This window comes from Panthera leo, chromosome A1 (genome assembly GCF_018350215.1).
Source record: "Panthera leo isolate Ple1 chromosome A1, P.leo_Ple1_pat1.1, whole genome shotgun sequence".
NCBI classification, from domain to species: domain Eukaryota; kingdom Metazoa; phylum Chordata; class Mammalia; order Carnivora; family Felidae; genus Panthera; species Panthera leo.
The window spans coordinates 77,008,881-77,036,331 of NC_056679.1; the positions used below are offsets into that span (position 1 = coordinate 77,008,881).

Consider the following 27,451-nt stretch of genomic DNA (forward strand, 5'->3'; position numbering starts at 1 on the left):
AACAGCATTGCAAATTGATTGTGGTTCTAAAGTTCTTCGAAAGGAGGTTCGTGAGATTTACGAAAATAATTTGATTTTACAATTAAAAATGATCTGTGATGGTGAATACTCTCTCTTCATTATGACTCTCTCTACATAACTATTATCTTCTAAATCCTCTTGGCTGAGCCAGCTCATTGCCTTTATAATTCCTTTTTATTGCTTCCTCCCTTCTAATCCTCTAGAACTTTTGAAGTACCCCAAATTTGTCTTTATATAAGACTTTGACGTTATTCTATTCTTGAACAAACAATATTGAATGTTATCTGTTTTATTCCAAAACTGCTAGTCATTGCTCTGAGCTGCCGTAACCCAGCACCACAGACGGGGGCTTGGACAACAGGAATGTCTGGTTTCATGGTTCTGGGGGCTGGAAGTCCGAGGTCAGAGCCTTGGTCAGTTGCTTTGCAGACGAGCATCCTCTCCCTGTGCCTCTTCATAGCATCTTCCCTCTGTGCGTCCAACTTTCCCTGTTTTCTGAGCCTGCTCTTGTGGGACCAGCTGATTCCCCTAAAATTGATATGTTGAAGCCCTAATTTCTAGTACCTCAAAATGTGGCCATATTTAGGGACAGGCCCTTTAAAGAGGCAATTAATTAAAAAATGAGGACTTTAAGGAGGGTCCTCATGTGATCTGACTGATGTCCTTATAGAAAGGGGAAACTTGGACACACGGGGAGGCACCAGGGGCCACATATAAAGGGAAGACAGTGTGCCGGCATGGCAAGAAGGCCTTTGGAGAAACCAAAGCTGACAGCATCTGATGTTGGACTTCTGGCCTCTAGAACCGTGAGAAAATTAATTTCTGTTGTTTAAACCACCCAGTCAGTGGTATTTTGTTATGGCGACCCTGGCAAATTTATACATACAGTAATAACTGGATGAGGGCCCACCCTAATGACCTTATTTTAATGTGATTACCTCCATAAAGACCCTACTTTCAAATAAGGTCACATTCTGAGACACCGGGGGTTGGGACCACAGCCTGTGGATTTGGAGGGCTGGGGACAGAATTGTCACGCTCAGTTTGGGGTGAGGGACATTTAAAATGTAAACCCCATGGGGCGCCTGGGTGGCTCAGTTGGTTAAGCGGCTGACTTCGGCTCAGGTCACGATCTCGCGGTCCGTGAGTTCGAGCCCCCCGTCGGGCTCTGTGCTGACCGCTCAGAGCCTGAAGCCTGTTTCAGATTCTGTGTCTCCCTCTCTCTGGCCCTCCCCTGTTCATGCTTTGTCCCTCCCTGTCTCAAAAACAAATAAAACATTAAAAAAAAAATTAATTAAAATGTAAACCCCATAAGGTGAGATGTCACATCGTTGGTTAGACTTTTGTTAAAGTCCCAGTATCCAGACCGTGCTGAGGAAGAGAGGTGCAGGATGATGGAGCCAGGCAATGAGCTAGCTCAGGCGGAAGGAACTCTCTTCCACACACATCTGTATAATGCACATGGCGGGGGGTGGAATTTGAGGGAACAAATAGCTTTAGAGTGAACCGCTGACTCTTGTGTCTCCAAAGGACTAACCTTTTGTTAAAGCGCATCTAACTGTCCGCCCCCTTTTGTGTGAGTCCTCAAGAGGTCGCCAGCAGAGGGAGACAGACAGGAAGCCCCTGCCCTCTCTCAGGGCCTGGACTACCGTGCCTTCCCCAGGCGCTTCCCTTCCCCCACCTCACCTACAAGGGGGATACCCGCAGATCCCCGGGGGCTGTTACCCATTAATTCACCCATTAGTCAACTGCCTACTGAGCCCTTTTGTGGGCCCTGGAGACACCGTCAGAAGCAGTGTAAATTGTGGCCCCAGTTGGGTTCACCATGAGGTGGGGAGGACGGGCCAGACCCACGTGATGTCTTGCCCTGCAACACAGCAGGGTGACAAGACGTGATCACAGGGTGCTGTGGGCACAAGTATAACCCACCCAAACTTGGGGTGTCAGGGACCTTTTAAGGGGGTGACAGGTGCCAAAGGGTTAGCCAGATGAGGGCAGGGAGAGGGCTGTGCCGGGCAGGGGGACGCTCTCGCTGCATGGCATCCAGAGAGCTGTGCTCCAAAGAAGAGATGGCAAGTGAGGCTGGTGGGGACGATGGGTCACAGGGGTCAAGTCCAGCCCTGTACTGGAGCTTAAGGACCACCTCAGGGCAGTAGGACTTTGTGCTCTGATGGGGCACACGGCAAGTTTCTTCCAAACCCTAACTGCACAGACCCTGTGACCCAGCAAACCCACTTCTGCCTCCTGGTACAGCATTTATCCTGCAGATGACATCACAAGTGGAGGAAAGGAGACGCTTCTTGCCAACGTGGACTTAATAATGATTAGAAATCACCTAAATGCCATCACTTCAGAACTGATTGGATAACGACACTTCTTTAGGCGACTGCTCTCTTGCCGGTTGGAGGTGGGGGGGGGGGGGCAGGGAGGGATTGGCTTAATTTTCACCCTTCAGTATCTTTCAAATAGTGTGCCATATGCATGTATTATCAATTCAAAAATAAGTAAATACAATTTATTTATTTCAAGCGTATGTAATAGCAGCTTTAGTCGCAGTGACATCAGGGTGGCCGTATAGACTTTGCTCCAGTTCCAATGGAGGCAGTCAGTGGAAACTCCACGTTCAAAGTAAGAGAAGAGAGAGCAGTGAGGTGAGCGGGGGTGGGATGCAGTGAAAATATCACCCGACCATCCCGGCAGATAGAGACGCTGGAAGAGAAAAGACGGCTAGAGACGACTGTTGCGGCTTTGTCTCCAGCTCTTGAAAACTGGCCTTTAAAACACACTATGTTTGGCAAAGATGTTGCTTTTATCTACTTACGTGCACACAATAATAGACCTTGGAAGAGATCAGACTCCACTGTCTTTGGTTCTGTTCAGTTCAAAATAGGACTCCACAATTTTAAATGATCTCTGTAAGAATTAGTAATGCAGTAAGAAATAGATCCTATCTCGGGACATTTATTTCTCTTGTGGTTGGAATTATTTTAATTTCTCTCGCAATGTTTGTTCCCAAAGCTAGAGGAGGAAGCTGGACTTTCTGGGGCTTTCCGAGCCCACAGACACTGAGAAAGGCTGAATCATGGCAAATGTCCTAAGTCAACCCAGCTAAGCTTTTTCTTCCCCTCTGATAATGAAATGTATAGTAAGGAGAGAATTCTAATAAAGGTTACCATGAACCCTACACATACTAGAGGGAATGAGTCTCATAGTGAAGCCAGTGTTTTGGGTCTCTGCCTGACTTAGGATGCTTCAAATTCAAATTAATAAAGAGACAAGATGCCACGTTTGGGACTGGAAGACAGTGCAAGCAATAAGGTAACAAAGGCAATACAACTGTTGTCTTAAATGGCATCCTCGAAGATTTATTCTCAACGGGGCGTTGGATTCTCAACCTTTCCTTTGGGGAGGTTGAACATTAATTCCATCCGTGCTGTCTTTCCTCAATTGGACTCACTCCTGTTTTTGGAACTGACTTTAAAGCTAATTTTAAAGCCATGCTTAAAAACTGAGTTTCAATTTTTAAACGCATTTCCTCTTGTAATTATCTCCGTTACTCGTGAAATTTGGCTTTTTAAATTATGTGCATATTTAAATTACACATGTGACTTGTATATATAAATTAATGACATATGATATATTATGTATAGGGCTATATGTCCATGTGTGTGCGTGTGCACACACACACGAACACACATGTGTGCATACACACACGCACACACACTTACACATTTGGATAAATTTCCTAAAGCATGCTGTAGACCATGAAAATTATTTTCAAAGAAAATTTTAAAAATTATTTCGAACCATGACTGCATCATCGGTATAAAACCGAGCTTCTAAATTATACTAATTTGAAGAAACTGCACATTGAAGATGTGTGCTGCTATTCCTTTTTTTTTTTTAAAGATTAGATATGATTACCTGATAAATTAGAAATTATGATTAACAATACCCATCTCATCTGGTAATTTCAAGCCAAATCATAAAAAAAAAAGCCCACAAGAATCAAGATTGAGAAAAATTGGTTCACTTTCCTTTCTAAAATTATCTAATGCATTATTTCTTCAAGGGACACAAACATGCACTTATGGCCAAACCCCCAGAAGAAGGTCGTTTAGATTGCAATATTATTTATGCAAACATTTCAGACGGTGGGTCTTTGTCATGACCCTTCGCCCTAATATGTGTGCACGTTTGTATGTACACAATCTAAAAATCTTGCTTAATCTGAAAAAGCTAGCCATCAGGGCACCTGGGTGGCTCAGTTAAGCATCCGACTTCGGCTCAGGTCATGATCTTGCCGTTCGTGGGTTGGAGCCCCGCATCAGGTTCTGTGCTGACAGCTCGGAGCCTGGAGCCTGCTTTGGATTCTGTGTCTGCTCTCTCTCTCAGCCCCTCCCCTGCTCACACTCTGTCCTTTTCTCTCCCCCAAACATTTAAACATTAAAAAATTTAAAAGAAAAAAAAAAAGCTAACCATCTAAACACATTTTCCAGAGAACAGAGCATGACAGTTCTCTTTTCCTTAACCAGAAAAAAACGGTCTGGGTAGAGAATCCTCGTAATGCTCATTTTTAATGCGGTATGTGATGTAGTGAAGCCAGGACGAGAAGACAGTGTTGCACAGACTAGGAGTTGTAATCCGTCTTCTCTGTCCCCATGGACTGGCTTTTTCCAGCTGTTTTGCGGTAAGGAAACAAGAGCTTACCGGCTGATCCCAGGATAGACTGACTGGTCATTTCCTGTTGTACCAGTAACACAAACACTGGACTAATAGCCAGGGAATATGGATCTCTTCTTGTTCTGGACTAACAGCGTTCTTTTCGGGGGAAGCCTCTGTATAACCCTACGTACAAGCAACACGAGACTGTGTGACATCTGTCATTCAGGCTGGTTCTACAATTGACTGGCTCCATAATCCGGTGAGGTCATCGCAATGCCTAAAGCAGCTCAATATCCAGAATAGCTACAAGGAGGGTATAAATAATTCACAGAGATGTTTAACTGAAGACGAAGCAGACCCGCACCTTCATTAAATAGGATTTCACCTGTTCTGGGAAGTCCCAACCCTTCTGAAACTGAAGTTCCAGAATCACAATTCTTCCCTTGCTCTCACACCATCTGGAAGCACTTCTGAGTGTTGTCAGTCACAAAGAGTGCTGGGGAATCTGGATAAGGATGTATATGTCATCCCCCCTCTGACTCGAGAGAAAAATCTCTGACGTTTTGATTCAACTTCTGCCTAAGCCCAGAGTAACCAGCTCGCCGTCCGGGGGCCCGGCGCTGCCCCTCCATTAAGGGGGCGCTGAACAGTTCTGGCTTGAGCAAAGGGAGGCTGTCCAGCCTGGGGGTTCGGAGAAGAGAGACACAGCTGTCCGCTACAGGAAGCGTCACTTGCGCTGCAGGTGAACAGGCAACTGTGGGCCGATGTCGCTAGCATCCTCCCTGGCATCTAAGAGGCCAGCTTTCTGCTCGGTCCATCTGCAATGCTCACTTACCTGATGACCCGCCAGGAAATGCCCACAGGCTTGGCCCTTGATGGTTCTCTGAAGCAGTCATGTCCAAGCTCACTGCGATCCAGGCTGTGCACTTCTTAGGGCTTGTTCCTCAACTTTTCTCGACCTAATCCTTTTTAGTCCTCTGAGATCAGGCCAGGCAACACAGATGGAGGAACCCGGAAGGACACCTTGAACCCTGTTAGAATTCCCCCAAAGTTTGTCTCGGTACACAGGTTTGCCAAGAGTATGATCACCCTTATCAGCAGAGCTGGAGCTAGATGGGTTCACCCACCGGTTCCTCCTGGGATCACCCAGAAGCCCGGTGTCTTTCTGCCCCAACACGACGGAGCGTGGACTCTTCATTCTGCTCTGGACTCTTGGCACTGGGCTCTCCCGCATGTGCCGTAACGGACCAGAGTTGGTCCCCGTTAAACTCCAGATTCTGTTAGCCACTTGCAGAGACCAGGAATCGGAAACCTTCGGGAGGGCATGGCTTTCCAAAATCACAGTTATGGTCAGAATCCAAGCATCTTAACTGTTATTCAGCACTTGTTCCCTGCACTATCCCCTTGGTCAAGGCAAACCTGAGCTGTTGGGAATCCGTTGGAGTGGGATCGGGAAAAACAGCCTTGAGGATGAAGACCTGAACTCGGATCTGAATACGTGAGTTGAATAAGCCTCAAAAAGTGTAGTATTTTAATGGAAGAAGACGTCCCAAACACACAAAGTCACTACATTCTACTTAGGTAATTTTTTGAATAACCCAATTTCATATTTCCTTATTTTATCCTAGTCATGACACGTCCCTTCACATTCCTCTTTTGGCCTGAGTCTTTATACATTTATTAGGAGTTGTCGTGTGACATTAAATGGCACTATAACCTAAGTGCCAATAAGTCATTCTTTTCTCAGAATTTGTCCTCCACCACGTTCTAAAAAATAGTGAAACACACCCACACGCTGAGGAAAATACAGAAATTTAAAATAGCATAGGTGTGTAAATGAAAACCTATAGGTAGCAGATTATTCTATGAAAATGCTCCTCCTTTAATGAGAAGATCTTGTATATTGCTGAAAAACATTTTTTTATCAGTTCCTAGTCATCCAGTCAGAACTGGATTTTGGAAATAATCTTTCCCAGTTGTGAATGCTCTCATGTGGGTTATAAGACAGGAGACATTAAAAAATTCCTCTCTAATTTGAACAATATGCATATCAAAGTATTTCCTTCCAATGCCCCCCCCCCCCCCCCCCCAGCAGTCTCTCCTGGTCACCACCTCCTTCTGCAGTAGCGCAGTCTCGCCACCAGGGGGCGCCCGTCCTCCATCACTTCTAATCAGCCCTGTCACCAGCACCAACAACAGCAGCCCACCGCCTTCCCCCCAGAGACAGAAACATAACCTTATTCTTGTCACAGCCAAGAGAATGAAATGCAGAATTTACACAGATTTCTCAAAATATGTTTTATCTCCATTGTCAGTAACCCCCAGCAGACCAACTTTACTTTTTTTTCCCCTTTCACTAATTTATGAAAAATACCGCAGCAAATCTTGTCGACTCTATTTTATCTATCAATCAAGTGGTAATTTTCATGTTTGTTACCATAGCACCCACAGCCTGTGAGCTTCTGCTACTTCTGTTTTCCTAATGTTGGTTCACTATTACAGGTAAGCAATCAAGGATCTCTCTTGGGGATTCTAGAACAAGGCGAGGGAGGGTGCAGAGGGGAAACCCGCATAATTATCACAGTGATGGGTTGACATCCAGAATCTGCGAACGACTCCACCCTTGCACTCTGAAGAGGAAGAAGCCGGGTTTCTAAAATAGCAGCGCATTATGCGAGCTGAGCTTGGGAACTGGGCCCACCTTGAGAAGTTTTAGCTCAATAAATGCCTCCCAGTAAAAGACAGGTTTCACCCTTGACAGCACCTCAGAATTTCTCCCCAATTAATTTTTCAAATACCCCTTCAGTGATGTGCCACTTTTATTCTTTAACAGAAAAAAAAAACCCAAGAGCGATCTTAGGCAAAGTGTCCTGCCTTCATTTCCTAAAACAGAATCAGAATGAAACATACAAGGAGGAACCCTTCTTGTCATCTACGTTTGTGGTTTGACCTTTGGTCATGACCTTCTGTAGCATCCTCAATCAAAGACGCTGAACAGCAGCAGGCACGCATTGTCTGAGAGTCTGCTTTCTTTCATAAGTGATGGGCTTACTAAGGATCACAGACACATGGAGTAGCAGGTGATCGAGACATAAACATTGAATACATTCAAATTTATGCGATGGGTAAGTCACAAAAGCCACATAAAGCAGGAGGTGCTAAATCCTGAACCTAATAACTGTTACCAAAACTTGCACCCAAACTGAACCGAAGGGCTGAGAGGCCCTTTTGGGGCAGATGACAGGAATCTTGGGTAAGTCACAAAAGCCACATAAAGCAGGAGGTGCTAAATCCTGAACCTAATAACTGTTACCAAAACTTGCACCCAAACTGAACCGAAGGGCTGAGAGGCCGTTTTGGGGCAGATGACAGGAATCTTGGGTGTCAGCAGATAGGTAATAATAGCACATAGGAGAGGAGGAACTGGGTGTCCTGTAAGCCCACATCCCTAAATGGCTGGGTGCGGGGGACTCTCAGGAAAAGGCATCACAACACCGCTGCTTTGTTACCATGGAGAGGAACCTTGAACAAAATTGATTCACTCGGACAGCATCTGGCAACAAGCCAGACAGGGGGATGTGCTTCCTGAACACTTTTTTGAGGTCGACTCTAGAGGGGATCGCTATTCTTCTGGAATTTGTGAATTGGATTTATTTCCGATAGGAGGGAAACCTCTATAATTAAATATGTTGAATTTGAAGGAAACTCCATCTATTCATCCAACTATTGATAATAAATGATTATATTTTTCACTATATAGAATGCAAAAAAAACCCTTAAGTTAAAGCAACAATGAGGAATGACTGAAGGCAAGATTAAGACCAACCTATTGGCTAATTCCTTCTAACAGAACTGTGTTCAGTGATCGTCATTCTACCTATTTCAATAAGGGAGGGGCTCAGCAAGCCCACTGCTACTTGTGAGCATGTAAAGCGGCTGTGAGCCCGCCATCCCAGTTGGCCTCAGGTTATCTGCAGTCAATCGGGAAGTTGGAAAAAAATATTCCTATTTCTCTACTCTATTTAGTCTAATTCTGCCTGAGTACAGAAGACATTGCATTCAAAATGCATAAAGACACTTGAGATGACTCTCATTCATGCCATCTAAAAGGTGAGTTATTTGGATCTCCATGCCCATCTGCAAGAGATGAGCCACCAAAAATTGTATGACAATGTTCGAGAATAAATGCTATACATATAAAGGTCTTACTAGTTTCTCTAGAAGTGTGTCAAGCCACTTGGCTCCATAGGTTTGACCAGTGCCCCCTGGGAGCTGTTCTCTGAGTTAACTTCTTCGCAGAACATGCTATTTTGGGGGATCGTGTTTGGAACGATTCTCAGTAGTGACAAGCCAGCAAGTGACAGCATCAGTATCTCTCTTGTTCAGGTCCAGTAGCAAATTTCCACGGACATCTGAGGGGGAATAGTGACTGCTAGTTACCAAGAGAGAGAAGAATTCTTCAAGAAGGCCTGGGTCACACCGTAGAAAAGAAGCTCAATCTGAGGATTAGTATCTTTTTATGTCAAAACAGTTTGTAGAACTTCAAGGTAAAATGCCTTCAGAATTTATCCTGCACATTTTTGAGAAGTTGAATGATGAAAGGAACAAAAAAAGCCCAACTGAGTGGTGAATGAAGAGTTAGGTTCTGGGTATTCAGTGATGGCATTCTCCCAGAAATCTATGGTCCATGGCATTTTCTCGGACCCAATGACACACCTCCCTTTTCCTGTCTCTTTCCTGCGGTGATGTAGCTATGACTATGAAAAAGCTGAATTTACAAAACTCAAAGGCAATTAAGAATACAAGGTAGAAGACAAATACCATAGGATTTCACTTAGATGTGGAATCTAAAACCCCAACCAACCAAACAAACGAACAAAAGCAGAAACAGACCCATAAATACAAGGAATAAACCGATAGTTGCCAGAGGGCAAGGGTGTGTGTTGGCGGGGAGGGCACGGACAAAATGGGGGAGGGAGAGTGGGCGGTACGGACTTCGAGTTACAGAATGAATAAGTCGCAGAGATAAAAGGCACAGCGTAGGAATATGGTCAAGGACACTGTAATAGTGTTGCCTGGTGACGGATGGTTAGCTGCTCTTGTGGTGAGCAGAGCATAATCTATCAACTTATCGGATCACTATGCTGTATACCTGAAACTAACATAATATTGTGTATCAACTATACTTCAATTAAAAAAAAATATATAGGGAACTTCCTGCTTGTGTTCTGCAGAAAGAGATTATATCCCATCTTTAGCTTTCGGATGGCCTTGAAAGTGTACAAGGAAAAGGGATGAATACTCAAACCGGTATCAGATCCACACATACGGATTAAAGGCTAGGAACAGAAGAGAAAGACAACTACCTGGTCCTTCATTTGAGATTGCTGTCTATTTTGAGAATCTGGTGAAAACTACCGACCTTCTCTGGGGAAAAAAAAAAATCTATATGCATGTGACTGAACTAACATACAGCCTTTATATAAAATGCCACGAGTTACTCTGAAGTCCCTAAAATCATAGACACCTAATCGACCACAGAGTCAAGAGCTGAAAACTTTATCTTGATGACCATTTATGGAAAGTTTTCTGTGAATGTCAAGTAAATTAATAGCCTGTGTCTGGTGAATTTTGGCTCAATTAAAGGGAGATGATACTAATTTCCTTCTTTCCTTCTTCCCTTCCCTTCCCTTCCCTTCCCTTCCCTTCCCTTCCCTTCCTTTCCCTTCCCTTCCTTCCTTCTTTCCCTCCCTCCCTCCCTCCCTCTCTCCCTCCCCTTTCATTTTCTGTCTCTTTCTCTCTCCCTCTCTCTTTGTCTTCCCATCAGAAAGGAGCTGGGAAAATAGTCTCAGCATTCAATCAGTGAATAACAAAAATGATTGGTAAATGCATTTACATTCTACAGATCACTTTCTTATGTACAACGGCTATTGCCTATTGAAGACATATTTTGTGCTTCTCTCTTATCCATAACCCTCATAGCAAATGTGCCTGGGGGTGTTTGCTATTGCTAATTTGCTAACGAGGAGCCACCCAATGGCTCAGAGACAATGCATACAAATAGGACGAAAGGCCCTATCTCATAACCTTCCCTTAGATGTTCTTCCCACTGGACTGGGAAGCACAGGAAATACTCATCCAGTTTTTCAGGGAGAAATTTGGTTGACTGTCTCTTGATAGCTTATCGCCTAGACTTCGAACAGAATGGCTAGTGGATAGGAATGTGAATATGTGATCTGGAAATAATTTGATAAACTCTCATGCCGAGCATCTCAATATGTCACTGTATTGTAGAAGGGTTTCATAAGGTCTAATAGAAGGAGGAAGGAGCTTTTCACATGTCTGGACACGTACTGTAGAGTTTTATCCTCAAAACTTGAAAACTAACCCTGCCTCCATGGAAGCCATCTAGTGACAAGGACATGTGTAGTACTTTTTGTGCCAAGATAACGCTCTATCACATCACCGTGGCAAAGTGTCTGGTTCTCACGTGTCTACTCGCCATTTATTTAAAATAAAAGCAAAAAACAATTTACTCTTATCCTTAACGTCTTATTCTGTGTCTCAATTATGTAATGCTTATAAATACCCAGAAATTGAATGCTGATATTGTTGTTTGGCCCAGCCTGAATGATTTGCTGGAAGAAGTAAACACTGTTAATGGGGAAGAGGAGTTAAAATTGTATCTAGCCTCTATTGTGCGTCTCTCTCTCTCTCTCTCTCTCTCTCTCTCTCTCTCTCACACACACACACACACACGAATAACTTAGGCAGCCAGTTTTTTATGGTCTTGAGACTCATTTAAGATAAAGTAACATAAACCTTTTCAGAAAATACACGTGGAGACGTGAACACGTTACCGATCTGAAGAAGCAGCGAAATTTTACTGGCCTGGTCACATCATCTGTTCTCAGGTAACACAAAGCTCCAGGCAGAATCCAACCACTCTAAGTCAAGTTGAAGCCTGTCTCATGATTGCTAACATGTTCCCCTCAGGAGTATCCTTTTGCAAGGTAAATGACCGTGGGTCACAGGTCCCCTATCGATAACGTGATCTTTCCCAACCAAGTTCGTTCAGGGCTTCGATGAAGGAAAGCGTGGAAAACTACCAGGCATGTCTTCAAGGTGACATCAGTAGGAGGCAAAAGCAAAGCAGACAAACATCACCTATGAGAGCAGAGACCAGGAGCGGCTGAGTGACAACCCCGCCCTGCACTGTACCTGTACAGATGAAACTGGACAGTCCCCCATAGATGACTTCATCGTTGTCGGGCAATATGAACGGACACCTCGTCTGAACCTCCAAACAGTATTGCTTGCAAGGAATTGTCTTTCTGCAGTTAAACTGTGCGACTTCAAAGTACTGGGAACACAGCCAGGCTTTGTAGACAATCTGAAAAAAGAGAAGAATCAAAAATCGGGAGGGATGACAAGAGTTCTGTCTCTCGTACAGGACATGCTGTACCGTGAGAAGCATGCCGTGGTGCCAAGTGGATCCTAAGGAAACTCTCATTTCCAGAACGTTCTTTTACACAACGCTAGCTGCAAGTGATAGCAAGGTAGCCACAGAAGTCTGCAACAGAGCCAAACGTGATTGGATCGAGCCTTTCCGACACTATGCAAAAGGTCACACGGCGTTTGGTTTGACAAAGCTCGTCTGAAAAATAGTGGCGTTCATCAGAACCTGAAGTTTCAAAGTCCAGGGATACAGAAAGTAAACAAACAAACAAAAAAACAAACACCAAAAAACCCGTAACAGACTGCAACGTTGGACTGAGCAGGAGGCCCCTCCAGCTATGCTCCCAATGGGCACTAGATGGCGCTGTGTCCTCTGCAACCAGGGCCACCAGCGAGCGCTTCCACTCCAGACGCACAAAAGTAGCCGTGGGCAATTCCATTCATGACTCACATCAAGTGCATTAAAAACCTCATCGTCCCAAAGCCCGGAAACACCCCACTTAGGTCAGCCCTGGCATGTGTTGGCGTTGCAGTGCATGCGAACGACAGCTTGGACCATCCATGCGGATATATGTTAGGTGTTCAGTTCACGTAATGAGATGTGAAATGATTATGACTTCATTTACCTCTTTGTTTTCGATAGCTAGTCAGGAAAATAAATATTGAAAAAAAATGCCCCTTCCTTGCCTAAGGAAACAGGGTGCAACCTCAATCCAAATAAAACGATGACGAAAGCACCCATCTACAGTAGAGGTTGCTGGGAAGCAGGTGTTTCCCAGATCCTTGGCATGGGGGGCTGCTGTCTGTCTGTCTCTAGGGTTAATAATAGTCGGGTAAGATTTTGTCAACTATGCCTTCCCTAGAAACATGAATGGTTTACAGTTAGACGTACACTAAGAGATAAGAGATCATAAACATTTGACAATGGTAGCAAGAACAGTACATAGTATTTATCAACTTTGGTTGATACACTCTGTTCTAAGCGTGTCACATACGTTTTTCTCCATGTAATGCTCAGCACACGCTTCGAAGGTAACGACCCGTCATGCTTTGCGTACAAATCGTAATTAGTAATGGAAGTAAATTTAAAAATCCAGAATTCAAACCCACTCTTTGTAGGGCTCCAAGTCCTGCACTCTTCAAAATGATGCTCTGCTTAATCCGAAAATGTTTTTTCAAGAAGAACTTGTAAAATCACAAGGGAGTTTGTGAATCCATCTGACATCAGCACCAAATTGCGTGTGCCTGGCCAGTGTCTGTTTGGTATTGAAATTTTATTCATCACTTTATGTTGCTTTGATCAAAATGAGACTTTAGTCTTTGATCGAAGGGGCCTCAGTGGGGGTAAAATGGAATGAATGTGAGATTCAGATTTAAGGTTAGACCGCTAAGAGTCATTTATTCGCTGTCATCAGCAATTCATTTATAAGGGTTTATAAAACTTGATAGGAAAATACATAAATAATTGGCACTCTCATAGGTCTTTTGAACAGGTCTTAACATAAAAGTGTACATTAGAAAAAAGTACTACAAATAGCTAAGGGAACCCCTACGATTTCTTAAATCTCAATGCAGAAACAACGGGAAGGGGTGTGTGAATGAGAGGCAAGGGGACAGAGGTGACAGGTGGGGACAGTGCCCTCATGCTGTCAGAAAGAGGTCAAAAGTACGAGTTTCAGAAGAAAGAAAAGTAACGTGGTTTCCCAACCATGTTTCGGGGGCAATGCAGATTGTTTTTCAAAATACATTGGTATTTGTGCAATATAACATAATATGTAATATGATATATGAAGGATTTATGACATAAACCAAGCTGTAATCTAGGAATGGCAGTGTCTGTCTTATGATTCCTGGTTTTAATTTCCTTTTCTCAGTACCAGGGGAAGTTGAGTATGTCTACAGTTCCAACAACAATAAAATTCCATGATAAGGAATGTTCACATTCTGCATATTTCTGGGGTTGTAAAAAAAAGTAGAGTGACCTCTTTGCTCTTAGGGAATACCGCTACACAATTTCAGAAAGTTGCACACATTCTTATGGGCCAGAGTCTCCTCTCCATTCCGCCTCCTACTTTGCTATTGCACAGCTCTTCAAATTAAAGTGGTTTCTGAATAGCAAGTCATATCCTGTACCTGGTCAACCCCACCTTAGGCAAGACCCTGTCTCCTCTCACAGACAATGGGGTATCACAGATCGAAGCCTCTCGGGAAATATACACATTCTCCTTGCAATCAAACTCCTTAGCATCACCCAACTGGAATGGATCCATTTTTCTTCTGGTTCCTTCCATGCTATTTCAGCTATATTTCCTTGGCAGATTTTTTTTTTTTTTTTTTACTTAAAGACCTAGTAAGTAATCAAAGCACTTTTTATAAATATCAGGTTGTAAGCTATGGACAAAAGTACAAAGGGCTCTGGACCTTCTACGGAGCGATAACAACCTCTCCAGCCGGGTTTCCATGCATCATTAGTTCTTATTAACTAACTCTGAGACTTTCCAAATGCAATGGAAGGTTCGTCACCTGAGCCTTCCACATCTTCCAAAATTTTGGTTCAGGGGATACGATACGTCAGAAAGCAATCGGGGAACAGAAGCATCGTGGGCAGAAAAAGAAAGGGGAGGCCTTTGCTGTTGACTTTGAGGGCATTGCTACTGTGTGCTCATGGCCAATGGGTTTCTAAGTGTGAAATCAGAAGACACAGACCAAGGGAAGGCAGACAAGTACATGCTGGCGTGGGCTGAAGAGCTTTCTTGCCAGAAGAGAAGAAATACAACGGGCTGTCTTGTGAGGTATGAGTTGTCTGTAACCAGGAACACATGAGCCGGGGTTGAGTTAGCTCCCGCCAGTGTGCTGTGATTCTCGGGGGACAGTGAGGGAAGTAAGAGACTCTGAGATACCTGTCAGTGCCTTTTTAGAAGTCTTTGAGGAAGAGAGGCTGAGAAAGCTAGATGGTTTTCAGTGGCACAAAGCTAAAGAAACAAGATGGTTAATTTGTTAAAGTACTGAAGGACTCTCACACAGAAGCACACGATAAAGAGTAAATGAAGTTGTCTCTTTTTATACAAACTCTGCAGTATAAAGAAGGTCGGCAATCTTTTCTTATGATGGCCTCGCCTTCTCCTCTAGAGAGAAGCATTAGGTTATCGCTTTCTTAGATGTCACTAAATAGAAGAAATGATTATATGATGCTGAACAATAATTTGGGAAAGAAACAAAACCGGTGATTGGAGTACATCCACCCACACCCCTCCTTGAGGGCATTGGGCTCTTTTGTGTCTGGAGAGCACTGTTTGCCAGGTACCTATGCTCACGAAGGACACCGCAAATGACCTCCTCACCCACATGCTCACTTCCGCCCCGTGCCCCGTGGAAATGAGCACTGACTGTACAGAAACCTTGCTTGGCAGCTGCCCACTGTTCGGTAAATAGGCGACATGCTCAAGTCGCAGTCTGCAAAAGCAACAGACTACGTGATTACAATGGCCTAAAGGACGATGTCATTTTTACTTACTATCTCGGTTACGATATTCTCCTTCTCTCCCAAACCATTTTCGCACTTGTTATGTGTTGCCCATGAAGACTCTGGGACGTGTTCGGGAAACATTTTACAGATAAAGAAACAGGGACAGAGAGATTGTAGCACCAAACGAATGGAGTTCGGGTCTCGACAGCTAGACCGGCACTGGGAATGCTGGAAACTGGAGACCCCCCGCCCCTCGAGGGGATGCGGGGAGTGACCGCTACATGAACAGGTCCACACCTCTGGAGTCACCGAAGGGGGCGTTCCAGAGTAGAGAGATTCTAGTGGTGGTCTTTCTGAGCCTCTTAATTTAAAGTGGAAAGGGGCCTAGAAAGATCACAGGTGATGATGACCTCAAACCCCTGACTTCCAGACCATTGTTTTAATAATGCACCGCCATATTGGAAGCCATCAACTGAGCATTTTTCATTCCTAACATCCTCTTTTTCCCCCCCTGCAGGTCACTTCATTTCAGGACCGTACTCTGGAAGCTTTGCCTTGTAATTCCACACAGCGGGCTGTCACGAGCCACCCCACCTGCCCCCCAGGCTGGCTTCTGCACTCACATCCCTTAGTGACACGGACCTATTTGAAGATGTGAGCCAGGACAGCAAAGAGAGAGGAGAGGAGGGGCAATCCAAGGGAACCTGGTCTACAGAAGTCATCTCTAGACTCACAATGAAGAATGATGTGTTTTCCAGATAATTTTCCATGCCCGGCAAAGTTTTGGTTGTAATGGCACTAGTGTGGTTGAGCTGAAAAATCTCAAGAGGAAGACTGGGCTGTGGGGGGTTCTTTGTCTGCTTCCCAATTATGGGGAGTGATGTTAAGCTATGGGGTTCTGGAAGGGAATGCTTTCTGTGGATATAAGGATGAGCCTAAAATAGTCACCATTTTGTTACCAAATAATCATGGTTAACAGGGTCGCCATTATAAATGACCAGTGGAATATACGATGTCAGATTCCCATGACTTCTCTTGGTTCTGGACATTCCATTTGGCTGTGGCTGATCCTGTGGAGACCCTTTCAAACATACATAAGATTCAAATGTTTCCAATAGCAGCTGGGATTCTCATTTCCTTTAAATATGTTTGCCTCCCTCCCCCAAATCTGTGCCTGTGTTTTAGAGCTAGAGAGCAGATTGATATTGCAAATATACACTGGCCTGCTGAAACAAATATCATGTTGGTTACAATGTTTTATTATGAAGAAGAACGTCAGGTATTGAAAATGGTTGTCATCTTTGTGTTAGAAGGTTGCTTTCCTATTTCCCCAAGCATTAGCAAGGACAGATTCTTTCTACAGTTACGACATGTGTTGATACCTTTTATTAGATCCTTTTCTGTCAGCTCTAATGCATTAGTGGCCTGAGTTTTGAGTATGTGAGGGTGGAATAATTGGTTATGTAAGCAAAAGCCTGCTGTAGCAAATGCCTCAGGCTACTGCACTCTGATGCGTGCAACGCACGCCGTTGCAACGTAAGTAGAGGTAGAGGTCAAAATACATGTTCACGTTCCTGTGTCTGAATGTCTGCTTTCTTCTTTATTTGTGTCCGTGTCTCATTAAAGCGCGTGGCACCCAGAAATTGGAAATACTGATGTATTCTAAGAGAAAAACGAGGAAACAAACCCCTGCCTAACGACGAGCTAAGGCAAGAGAAGAATGTGTTAGGAGATGGACGGCACACTGAGCACCGGGCTCCTTGAGCCTCTGATGTCCATACGCCTTGTCCTCCAGGGCTACGTCTTGGCCCCATTTCCTAAATAAGATGCAAATACCTTCCAGTTTCTGCTGGTGACCCACTTTGGGATCCTGTCATAACACTTGGTCTATTCCCCTCCAGAACTTCAGAACTCCCCTTGCTCCCTGGGGCTGCCCTACATTTTGAAGTCCGCCCAAACTGTGCTCACCACCACGCCGGGGCCCCAGGCTCGTTCCGCACAGGAGAGGGAGCTGGTCAGAAAAGGGGGTGCGACCTCGCCAGTCTGCCAGCCAGGGAGCTATTTGTGGGAATCTGTGGACACGCATGAGATGCTACAGATGACAAAAAAAGCAAAGCAAATCGACGGCGCTTTCTTATAAAGAGAGAATGTTCCATCCAAAGATGAATGGAACTCAGAATGGGGCTCAGAAAACCCCAGCAAGCACTTGTGTCTCCAGCGCTATCCCAGGGATACAAAGCCAACTCCGTTTCTCCCTTTCTCCTCCTCGTTCACACCTGCCTGGCTTGGCCCCTGCAGGCTTGTCTCATCTTTTCCCTCCTCTCTCCCTTTCATTTGGCGTCAGCCCCAACCGCTCCACAGAAGCTGTTCTTTCTAAGCAACTTGGCTGCTCCGATGATAAACCCAGCTGCTGAAATGGGTTATTTTCTTATTTGACCTCCTGGCAGCTTTGAACGCTACTGATGAAGCTCCTTCTTTCAATGCCCGCACTGGCTCCGTGCTCCTGATGATGGGACTTTGGCTGGCCCCTCCCCCAGCCACGCCTCCTCCATCTGTACCTGTCCTTCCTCGTCACCAGCACCGTTGTTTGCTTCCTCTGCCACTCCCCAAAATGTTGGTACCCCTGCGGCTTGTGTTCTAAACTTTCCTCCACACGTTCTTCCAGGGCAATCATCCACTCTTAGGAGGATTCAATGGTCATCTTTTTTTTTTTTTTTTTAATTTTTCCAACGTTTTTTTTTAAATTTATTTTTGGGACAGAGAGAGACAGAGCATGAACGGGGGAGGGGCAGAGAGAGAGGGAGACACAGAATCAGAAACAGGCTCCAGGCTCCGAGCCATCAGCCCAGAGCCTGACGTGGGGCTGGAACTCATGGACCGCAAGATCGCGACCTGGCCGAAGTCGGACGCTTAACCGACTGCGCCACCCAGGCGCCCCTCAATGGTCATCTTTAAAACAGAGAAGCTAAAATCTTTGTTTCCAAAGCACCTCTCTCTCTCTCCCTCTCTCTCTCTCTCTCTCTCTGTCTCTCATTCTCTGGCATCTGGTCTACCTTGAAATGGTGAAATGGTCTCCTACCAGTCTCTGTCTCAGTACTCTATCCTCTCAATCGCTGCTGCGGGTCCACAGTGGAATTTGGCAACTTCCTCTCGGGGAGAGGCAAGAGTGAGAAATCTGGGAGTCACGCTGGACAACCCCTTCTGCTCTGTCCCACGACTGTTTAATCTCCAAGTCCTGTGAGCCCACCTCCTAACTAGCTCTAACACCTGCTCATACCTCTTGAGTTTTTAAAATGCTTATTATTTTATTTTGAGGGAGAGAGAGAGAGAGAGAGAGCGAGCAGGGGAGGGGCAGAAAGAAAGGGTGAGAGAATCCCAAGCAGGCTCTACACTGTGAGCACAGTACCCTCTGCGGGGCTTGAACTCACAAACTTTGAGATCATGACCTGAACCTAAATGCAAAGTTAGATGCTTAACTGAGCCACCCAACGGTCCCATACCTCTTGATTTCTATCGCCACCGTTATCATGCCAGCTGCCACCATCACTCGCTCTCCTACACTGACACATGGCTACATCCATGGACCTCATTTGGGGATTTCAGGCGTGGACTCCTCCTCCATGCTGTTCTCCACCCTAAACTTAGAATAATCTATCCACCGTTAGTTTGATTACTTCATTGCACCACTTGAAATCATTCCAGACCTATGCACAGCGCTCAGGAAGAAGCTGGAACTCTGTAATGGACCCAGAGACTTGTGACTCTGCTCTTCTGGCACGGTAGCTCATTTCTGTCTGTGTCTCTCTCCACTCTGTGCTCTCTGGCTGTGGAGGGTGACCTGTGGGGCCACTAAACGTGCCATGCCCTCCACGGCCCTGCACCCATGCTCTTCCTGCCACCTGCCTCGCAGATCTCTTAGCCCGGTTGGCTCCTACCACCCTTTGTGGCCGTGTCTGTAAGTCTACATGCACCTCTCATGATCTGAGATGGATGTTTCTATGGCTTGTGCTAAAGGCGAAGCTCCTTCCTTGTCCATCTTCCCTGCTGGGAGCACTTGTGCGCTTTTGCATCTCAATGCCCTGGGTGTACCTTCCTCGGAATTCTCATTAAAGATTTGTCCCACGGCCCTCAGGTCTGCAGAGCTCTGTCCAGTGATTTGGTTAGCGTGAGCCAGTCCTCCTGGCTCTGAGATCTCGTGCAGAACAGCCCAAACCAGAACCTCGATGGGCTTCCAAGACAGTGAAGCCTATGGATCCCTTTGAAGTGATCAGCTAACTCTTTTATTAGAGGCCCAATAAATCCTTAAGAAATAAGGTTTTGACAGCCTACTTCATGGATTGAACCTCTGTTTCCAAACGCCGTGGTTTAGGTCCTGAGGCACAATGTGGGGTTGGGACACAAGAAGACACGGGTTCCCACCCAAAGAGGAGGCAGGGTGTGGTTTAACGCGCAGGGCTGTGGAGAGCGGAGTTTATTCTGCACTTGCTTTTAAAAATGGATGTGATGTTGGGGTGCCTGGGTGGCTCAGTTGGTTGTGCCCAACTTTGGCTCAGGTCATGATCTCACGGTTTGTGAGTTCGAGCCCCGCATCGGGCTCTGTGTTGAGAGCTCAGAGCCTGGAGCCTGCTTCAGATTCTGTGTCCCCCTCTCTCTCTGCACCCCCTCCCCCCCGCTCAAGCTCTATCTCTCTCTCTCTCTGTCAAAAATAAATAAAACACTAAAAAAATTTAAAAAAAGAAACAGACATTTTAAATGTCATTATGTGATTAATTTAAAAATCAGCTAAAACTGGGGCACCTGGGTGCCTCAGTCAGTTAAGTGTCAGCTCAGGTCATGATTTCAGCTCAGGTCATGGTTCGTGAGTTTGAGCCCTGCCTCGGGCTCTGTGGTGATGGCTCAGAGCCTGGAGCCTGCTTCAGATTCTGTGTCTCCCTCTCTCTGCCCTTTCCCCACTCATGCTCTGTCTCTCTATGTCTCTGAAAAATGAACAAACATTAAAAAAATTTTAAAAAAATGGATGTAATGCTTTGGCTGAGACTTTGGCTAAAAAGTTTTGGCAAACAGATTACAGTAATTCATACCTTTCCCAAACTACACCTATTGTACACTCAGAAATGAATATGAAGATGATAATTAGTAGTTGAATTAAGTGCTCAGGAAGCAGCTATTTCTTAGGGTGTCAAGAAAGACCTCTTTTAATGAGCCACAGTCACCAGATTATCACGTTAGCAACAAAGATGTCGGAAGCTCTAACTACAGACATTGGAAAGGAAGGGATTTCTTTTTAAAAAGAATTTTTTTTTTATACGTTTATTTTTGAGACAGAGAGAGACAGAGCATGAACAGGGGAAGGGCAGACAGAGAGGGAGACACAGAATCGGAAGCAGGCTCCAGGCTCTGAGCCATCAGCCCAGAGCCCGACGCGGGGCTCGAACTCACGGTCTGTGAGATCATGACCTGAGCTGAAGTCAGACGCTTAACCGACCGAGCCACCCAGGCGCCCCAGGAAGGGATTTCTTTCATGGAGACTACTTCCAAGTCTGAGCCACGGGTTGATACACTGCCGTCCTCAATAGGAACAGGGAGTCAACGAAAGATCCTTTTGCAGACCAATCGCCAGCCAAGACCTGGGAACACAGTAGTACTGCATGCCACTTGGCCCCCTAAATCCACCTCTAAACCCACCGTATGAACTATCGTAAAAGCATCCTTTGAGCAAAGCGATCCTACTACAATTCACACCTTTAAAAAGACAGTGAGCAAACACCTCAATATAAATTCAGTCTTGGGGAGTGCCTGGGTGGCTCCTTTGGTTGGGTGTCCGCCTCTTGATTTCAGCTCAGGTCTTTTTTGATCTCAGGGTCATAAGTTTGGACCCCATGCTGGGCTCCCCATTGGGTGTGGAGCCCACATAAATGAATGAATGAATGAATGAATGAGTGAATGAATTCAATTTTGGACTCCCATGCCTTAAGCGAGTTTGGAATGTTGAAAGGGTTCAAACAGCGGGAAATCAGCCTTTTGAAGAAAGAAGTGCAGTGAGTCTGTAGATAAGACATCTTGAAACCGGTCTTAGGCATATTAAGGGATAATACATTCACCAAGGAAAGAAAGAGAGTAAATGTGTCAAACTTTCCTTATTTTGTAGGACTCATAGAATACATAGAGCACGTGATGATTAGTAAATGAATCAGTGCTCTATCCTGGAATGGAGAATAAATCTAGAAAATACCCATACACTCAGTTAAGCTGTCATAAGTAATCAGTACATTCGCTAAAAAATTCCGATGTATCACTTCTTCATAAGACTAAATAGAAGGGGACGTCCTACAACTGCTTCACTTAAGAGAAGCACACACAAAAAGGTCTGAAGAAAGTTAATGCATAGCTTTGTCACAGAACCCAAAGTAAAATATGGAAAATTTGAAATAGCAAAGTAAATTCGTCATGTAATTTCTAGTTATTTCGATAATACTCCTAATCTATCTATTCCAAAATGTTCACATACGTGTATACCTCCCAGAGCTACAATATCAAATGCTTTGAGTATCTATCTGAGTTTCCTACATCTTTGCTATATCGTCAGGGCGTTTCCGTATCCACAGTGCCCAACTGCAGTCCTACTTCGCCAATCACAGATTCTCACGGGTTCTCAGTTAAAACTATAATGATCTACCTTTGCCCAAAGAAGGTGCATTGTCCCTTGGTCGCGTGGGACCTTCGCAGTGTCTATGTTTCCCATGGAAGTGAGCGCTTCTGATTTCGTCATCAGAGTCGATGCGCAACAGCTATGCCAAGACTGTGCCACTGATATGGTTTCCGGCCTTATCCTGATGTGTCCTGGCAGCAATGAGGAGCAGGGAGGCTATTAATAGACGGCAGCCCCTGTGTGGATGTGAGCGAACCAGCGCCTTGGGAATACAGCAGTCTTACACGTCACCCGACCCTTGAAACATGCTATTGATTGAAACCTGGTCTGTATTGACCGCTAGAAACGTGCCAGTGATCCTGGTAGAATTTATGGCTTTAAGAAGTCACAGAGTGAACGCTCCGAAATTCCAATCGGGATTGAGTTGTACGCTGTGATCACCAAACGGGAGAAGCTGACCGAGGCTTCAAAGGTGTCATTCAATTGATCCGTTAGCCCAAAATTACATATTGAGAGCTGGCTACGGACCTGACATTAGGTAAGTAGCCTTGGGAGCAGGGCTGGGGGCAGGTTAAAAATTCCACTACAAGACCCTTTTCCTGGCATCATGAATAATATCATCAGATTAAAGGCGACAAGACAAGATGTGACCAGGGCTCTTGTGTTTGGAGAAAGCAGACATCACTGATGAACGAAGGGAGGTGGTTTACTAGACAAGAGGAGGGGACAGTCCATGAGAGGGAGTGACAGGGGTCGTCAAAGAGAGGAAAGGGGATAGTTGCTGATGTGCCTGGGATGCAGGAAGGAAAGGAGGAGAGCAAAGGGTGGGAGGAAGACTGTTGGATGGAAGCAGATAATTAAATATTTCCTAGGATCAGTTATCTTGCCAGTGTCCTCCGAGCATTAGCGATGTGACAGGAGTGTGATGATTCCAAATTCACAAGTGTGAAAACTCAGGCTCAGAGAATCTCAGCAACTTGGCCAAAATCCCACAGCAGAACAGAGCAGAGCCAGGCTGAGAATTTGGGTCATTTTACCTACTCCCACCCATCATCCAAATGTGTGTGTATGTGTGTGTGTGTGTGTGTGTGTGTGTGTGTATTAAGATTATTTCGTTATTTTGAGAGAGACAGAGAGACTGAGAACAGGGGAGGGGCAGAGAGAGACAGGGAGAATCTGAAACAGGCTCTGAGCTGTCAGCGCAGAGCACTATGCGGGGCTTGAACTCCCGAAACCCTGAGATCATGACCTGAGCCGAAATCAAGAGTTGGAGGCTTAACCAACTGAGCCACCCGGGCGCCCCCAAATGTGTTTCACTGTGCATCACTGACCTCAGGTATAAACAGATACCCACAACCCCCTTACTGGGAGTAAGCTTTGGAGATTCAAACCTTCTCTACACTTCATAATCCAATGCATATTTAAATAAGATATTTCAGCCAATGCTATGCAGTTTACTCAATAGTGAAAGATTTTAAATACTGCAAAGGATCACAAGGTTTGTGATCTTAACACATGGTTGAAACTCTAGCGTTAGTGACACAAGTCATACTATTGTTAATGAGAAAGGAGCCAGAATTTTGTCTGAAAAAAAATGCCTCTCATTAGAACTAACAGCTCCCACTAATTAGGAAGCCTACCTTTCTCGTCTTGGTCCTAAATCTGCACCCCCCCTTCCTCTGCCCTGGTTATTTCTCACGTCATATTGATTCAACTATTACCTTATATGGAAGTGATACTAAATTATACACACCTTAAACAATACTGGCTGAAAATGTTTATTACTCACTCATTTAAAAAGTTTTAGTATATTTCCCTTACATATGTTTATTACTCACTCGTTTAAAAATTTTTAGTATATTTCCCTTACATAAACATTGATTTATAAAGTATACACACGCACCATTGCATAATATGCGCACTATAAAACAGACGCAAAACATAAGCGATGCAAAACATGGGATAGATACCAACTCTGAACAGAATTCTACGATTTTCCTGTCACCTTCCAATGGACCATGTTGTGAATGCCCCGTGTGTATACACTCCACTCAGGAGAAGCCTGAATTAGTTAAAAAGCAATTGCAAACTCCTGAAGTCCTGGAGAAAATCATGACAGTTGTGAAAATGCGTTGGCCAGACATCTAAACTGAGCACCTGCTTGAATTGTGCAAACAAATCTTAATGAATTTTATCTAACCAACTAGACAAACAGTAAAAATCCTACTGAGGTTAAGAACCTCATCTGTCCATACTTATCAATGAATGATCCACCAGCGGGGGGCCCGGCCTGGGGCAGGACTTGGTTAACGTTTCCTGAATGATGAATGATTTGGTGTATACACAAGTGGAAGGAGAGTCCGAATGGCACTGACCAATGAAGCGGTTCCCTCCTGTTCTATTTAGTAGAATTCATTTTCCTGATCAGTCCTTAATGATTATTATTATTATTATTAATCTAGAAACTGCATGACACCCATTTCTTTTGAGGCTAAGTAGTAGAAGCTGGGAGAATAAATACAATTTTGGATAAGCCAAAAAGGCTCTGACTTGACTTAGCAACGATAGCGGTAAAAACTCTTATTTCTTTGTTTCGATTGGTAGGAGCAAGATGTACTGTTTCAACGTTTTAGATCATGTCATTGCCAAAGAAATCAGAAACACATGTCTTTGAATGGCAAAGTTAAGATGTTTCAAGGGGAAGTAGAAATAAATTCACTCAAGCGCAATGGCTTCCTAATTCAAATTAAGGCAAACCATGAAGGTTTGAAAGGCAGGGCTTTTGAATTCCTCCCTCACACGTTTCCTAAGACAAATTTTAATTGGATGTTCTCGCGTTCCATACTTTCCGTCGCCTTAACCTGTAGGTTAGTAAAATACAGTGTGTTTCCTGTTTTCCAAGTATGCTGTGTATGTCTTGGAAAAAAATAAGCTATACTACTCATAGAGTTAAGAATATGAATATAGGCTAATGGACTCTTTCCACTTACCCTGCGAATGTTGTGCTTAAAAGAATAAAACTCAAGGTCAACAAGAAGACATTTTGTTCCCTCTTCGGCAGAGACAGACACAACACAGTGGCTTGTAGGCAGGCAAGCCACTCTCAGTTGCACGTGTCTTCTTTGACCCAGGGCTTAGCATGACATCAGAAATGTGTTTTTTAACATAAAATCATGCCTTGTTTAAAACAATACAATATCCACTAACACTGAAAATTATAACCAGCAGAATTCCTAGTAATAATTTAATTGCTAGTAACTGTGGAAGGTGTAGTCTCGGAGCAGAGAGCTGATGATTATAAATTGTGCAGAATGAATAGGGCGGAACCTGGTCTCATACTCAGAGTAAAACCTGACAGCAAGTCCAAAACTGTGCTGGAATACGTCTAAATTAAATTAAGAGAGTACTTTTTAAAACCATTATGTAGACTGCTATGAGAACATCCGGGTATTTAATGTGAGGAATTTTCTGGGTTGAGAATGCATGTTTCTATGCATCAGTAAAAAATAAATCATTGGATATAAAAATGTCATTTCCATTTTTGTTTGTTTGGAGAGAGAGAGACAGAGAGAAAGAGAGAGAGAGAGAGAGAGAGAGAGAGAGAGAGCACATGCAATTAGGGAAGAAACTTTCCACATCCAGGAACATTCCTTACATTTTTCCCCTGGGTGGAGCTATGACTCCAATATTCTTGATGGAATTTAGGATTCTTCATAAAGGCTGTTTCCTTGAGGGTCTGTGAGCTGGAAGAAACAAGATTTACCACAGGGAATGCCTGGGGTTTAAACCCACCCCCTCACTGAAGTCACGGAGCATCCAGAGAACAGACTGGAGGGAAGACTCTGGGTAAGATGTATATTGTCAAGTGAAGCAATCAGAAAATTCTGGCAAAAACAGTTTGCTTTTAGTCACGGGCATAAAAGGTCCAGCACAAAGGCATTGTAATAGCGTTTTGGGGCGACAGATTTAGCTGCACTTGCGACCACAGCATAAGGTACAGACTTGTTGAATCACTATGTTGTACCCCTGAAACTAATGTAAAACTGTGTCAACTACACCTCGGCTATAAATAAATAAATAAATAAATAAATAAATAAATAAATAATAGAGTTCAGTATGAGGGAAGCATTGTGCCAGGCAGGTAAAACATATTTTCTCATTTAAAAAAATATATATGTATCTATATATTATATATATTATATATACGCAATAAATTTGTTAGAGTTTATGGTACTTTTCATTATTTCAAACCCAGATTCATCTAGAAAATGTCTTTCACATTTTCCTTCATAAGAGCAAAATCATGTTAATTGCATATTTATTGGAATGTATAAACATTTAGACGGAAATTGCTTCTTTTATGGTGAAAATTGCCCAATAGCCTGTCCCTTTCACATAGTGCTCCTGTAAAAAGCCATCCAAAAAGGTTTCTCCTTCACTGTGGAATAAACTGAGTAACAAAACATGAGATCCTGATGCTCGTATTTCATAGACCTACAGTCTAAAAATGGTTAAGGTCGGTTTCATGACTTCTTATCATCACTGTCGATCTGAAACAACAGAACGACGTGCATACGTTGAGGAAAGCAAAGATGATAAGCACTAACACACAGCACCCATTATGTGCCAGAAATTGTTGATCAAAGTATTTCGTATAGTAGCTCCTTTGATTCTCCCAGCAAACCTCTGAGGCAAATATAGCAATATTCCTCCTTTTCCTTGTGGACGTGAAAAATGAGGACCTGAAAGTTTAAATCCCTGACTGCAGTGACCAAGTTAAGCCAGAATTTAAAACCCAGACTAGATTCAGACCCCACACATCCAGCCACTGGACTGCGTGGCATCTCTGTCCACTGGATACTTTATATTCACAAAGTATGGGGTTCATTTGTCCCTATGTATATTGTATGCAGACGTTCTCGGGTTCTATCATCTCAGGAGATTTCTTTCTGGCGAAATAAATGATAAGTATAGATTAAGCACCTCAACACATCGCCAGAGCGGGAGGGAAAATTCCTTGGGGCCGGACACAATCCATCTGCAACAGTGTTCGTCCTGGTTAAGTCAAAGCCCCAATCCTCTTCTACGTGTCTTCCGTCTTGCAAAACAGGTGTTGTGTACTTCTACATAGACCTTCCTTGTGTGATCACGGACACTTCTAAATCCTGTAGTTCTGACTGGTTGTGAATCAT

General features: G+C 44.2%; 1 protein-coding gene across 1 annotated transcript in view; it reads right to left on the reverse strand.

The window, feature by feature from the left end:
- The window catches only part of NALF1 (NALCN channel auxiliary factor 1), a 625,366-nt gene that overhangs the window by 22,858 nt on the left and 575,057 nt on the right, over positions 1-27,451 (reverse strand). Inside the window, exon 2 of the mRNA XM_042930147.1 lies at positions 11,908-12,079. Within this exon, the coding sequence (XP_042786081.1) occupies positions 11,908-12,079 (172 nt within the window). The remainder of the gene's footprint in view (positions 1-11,907; positions 12,080-27,451) is intronic.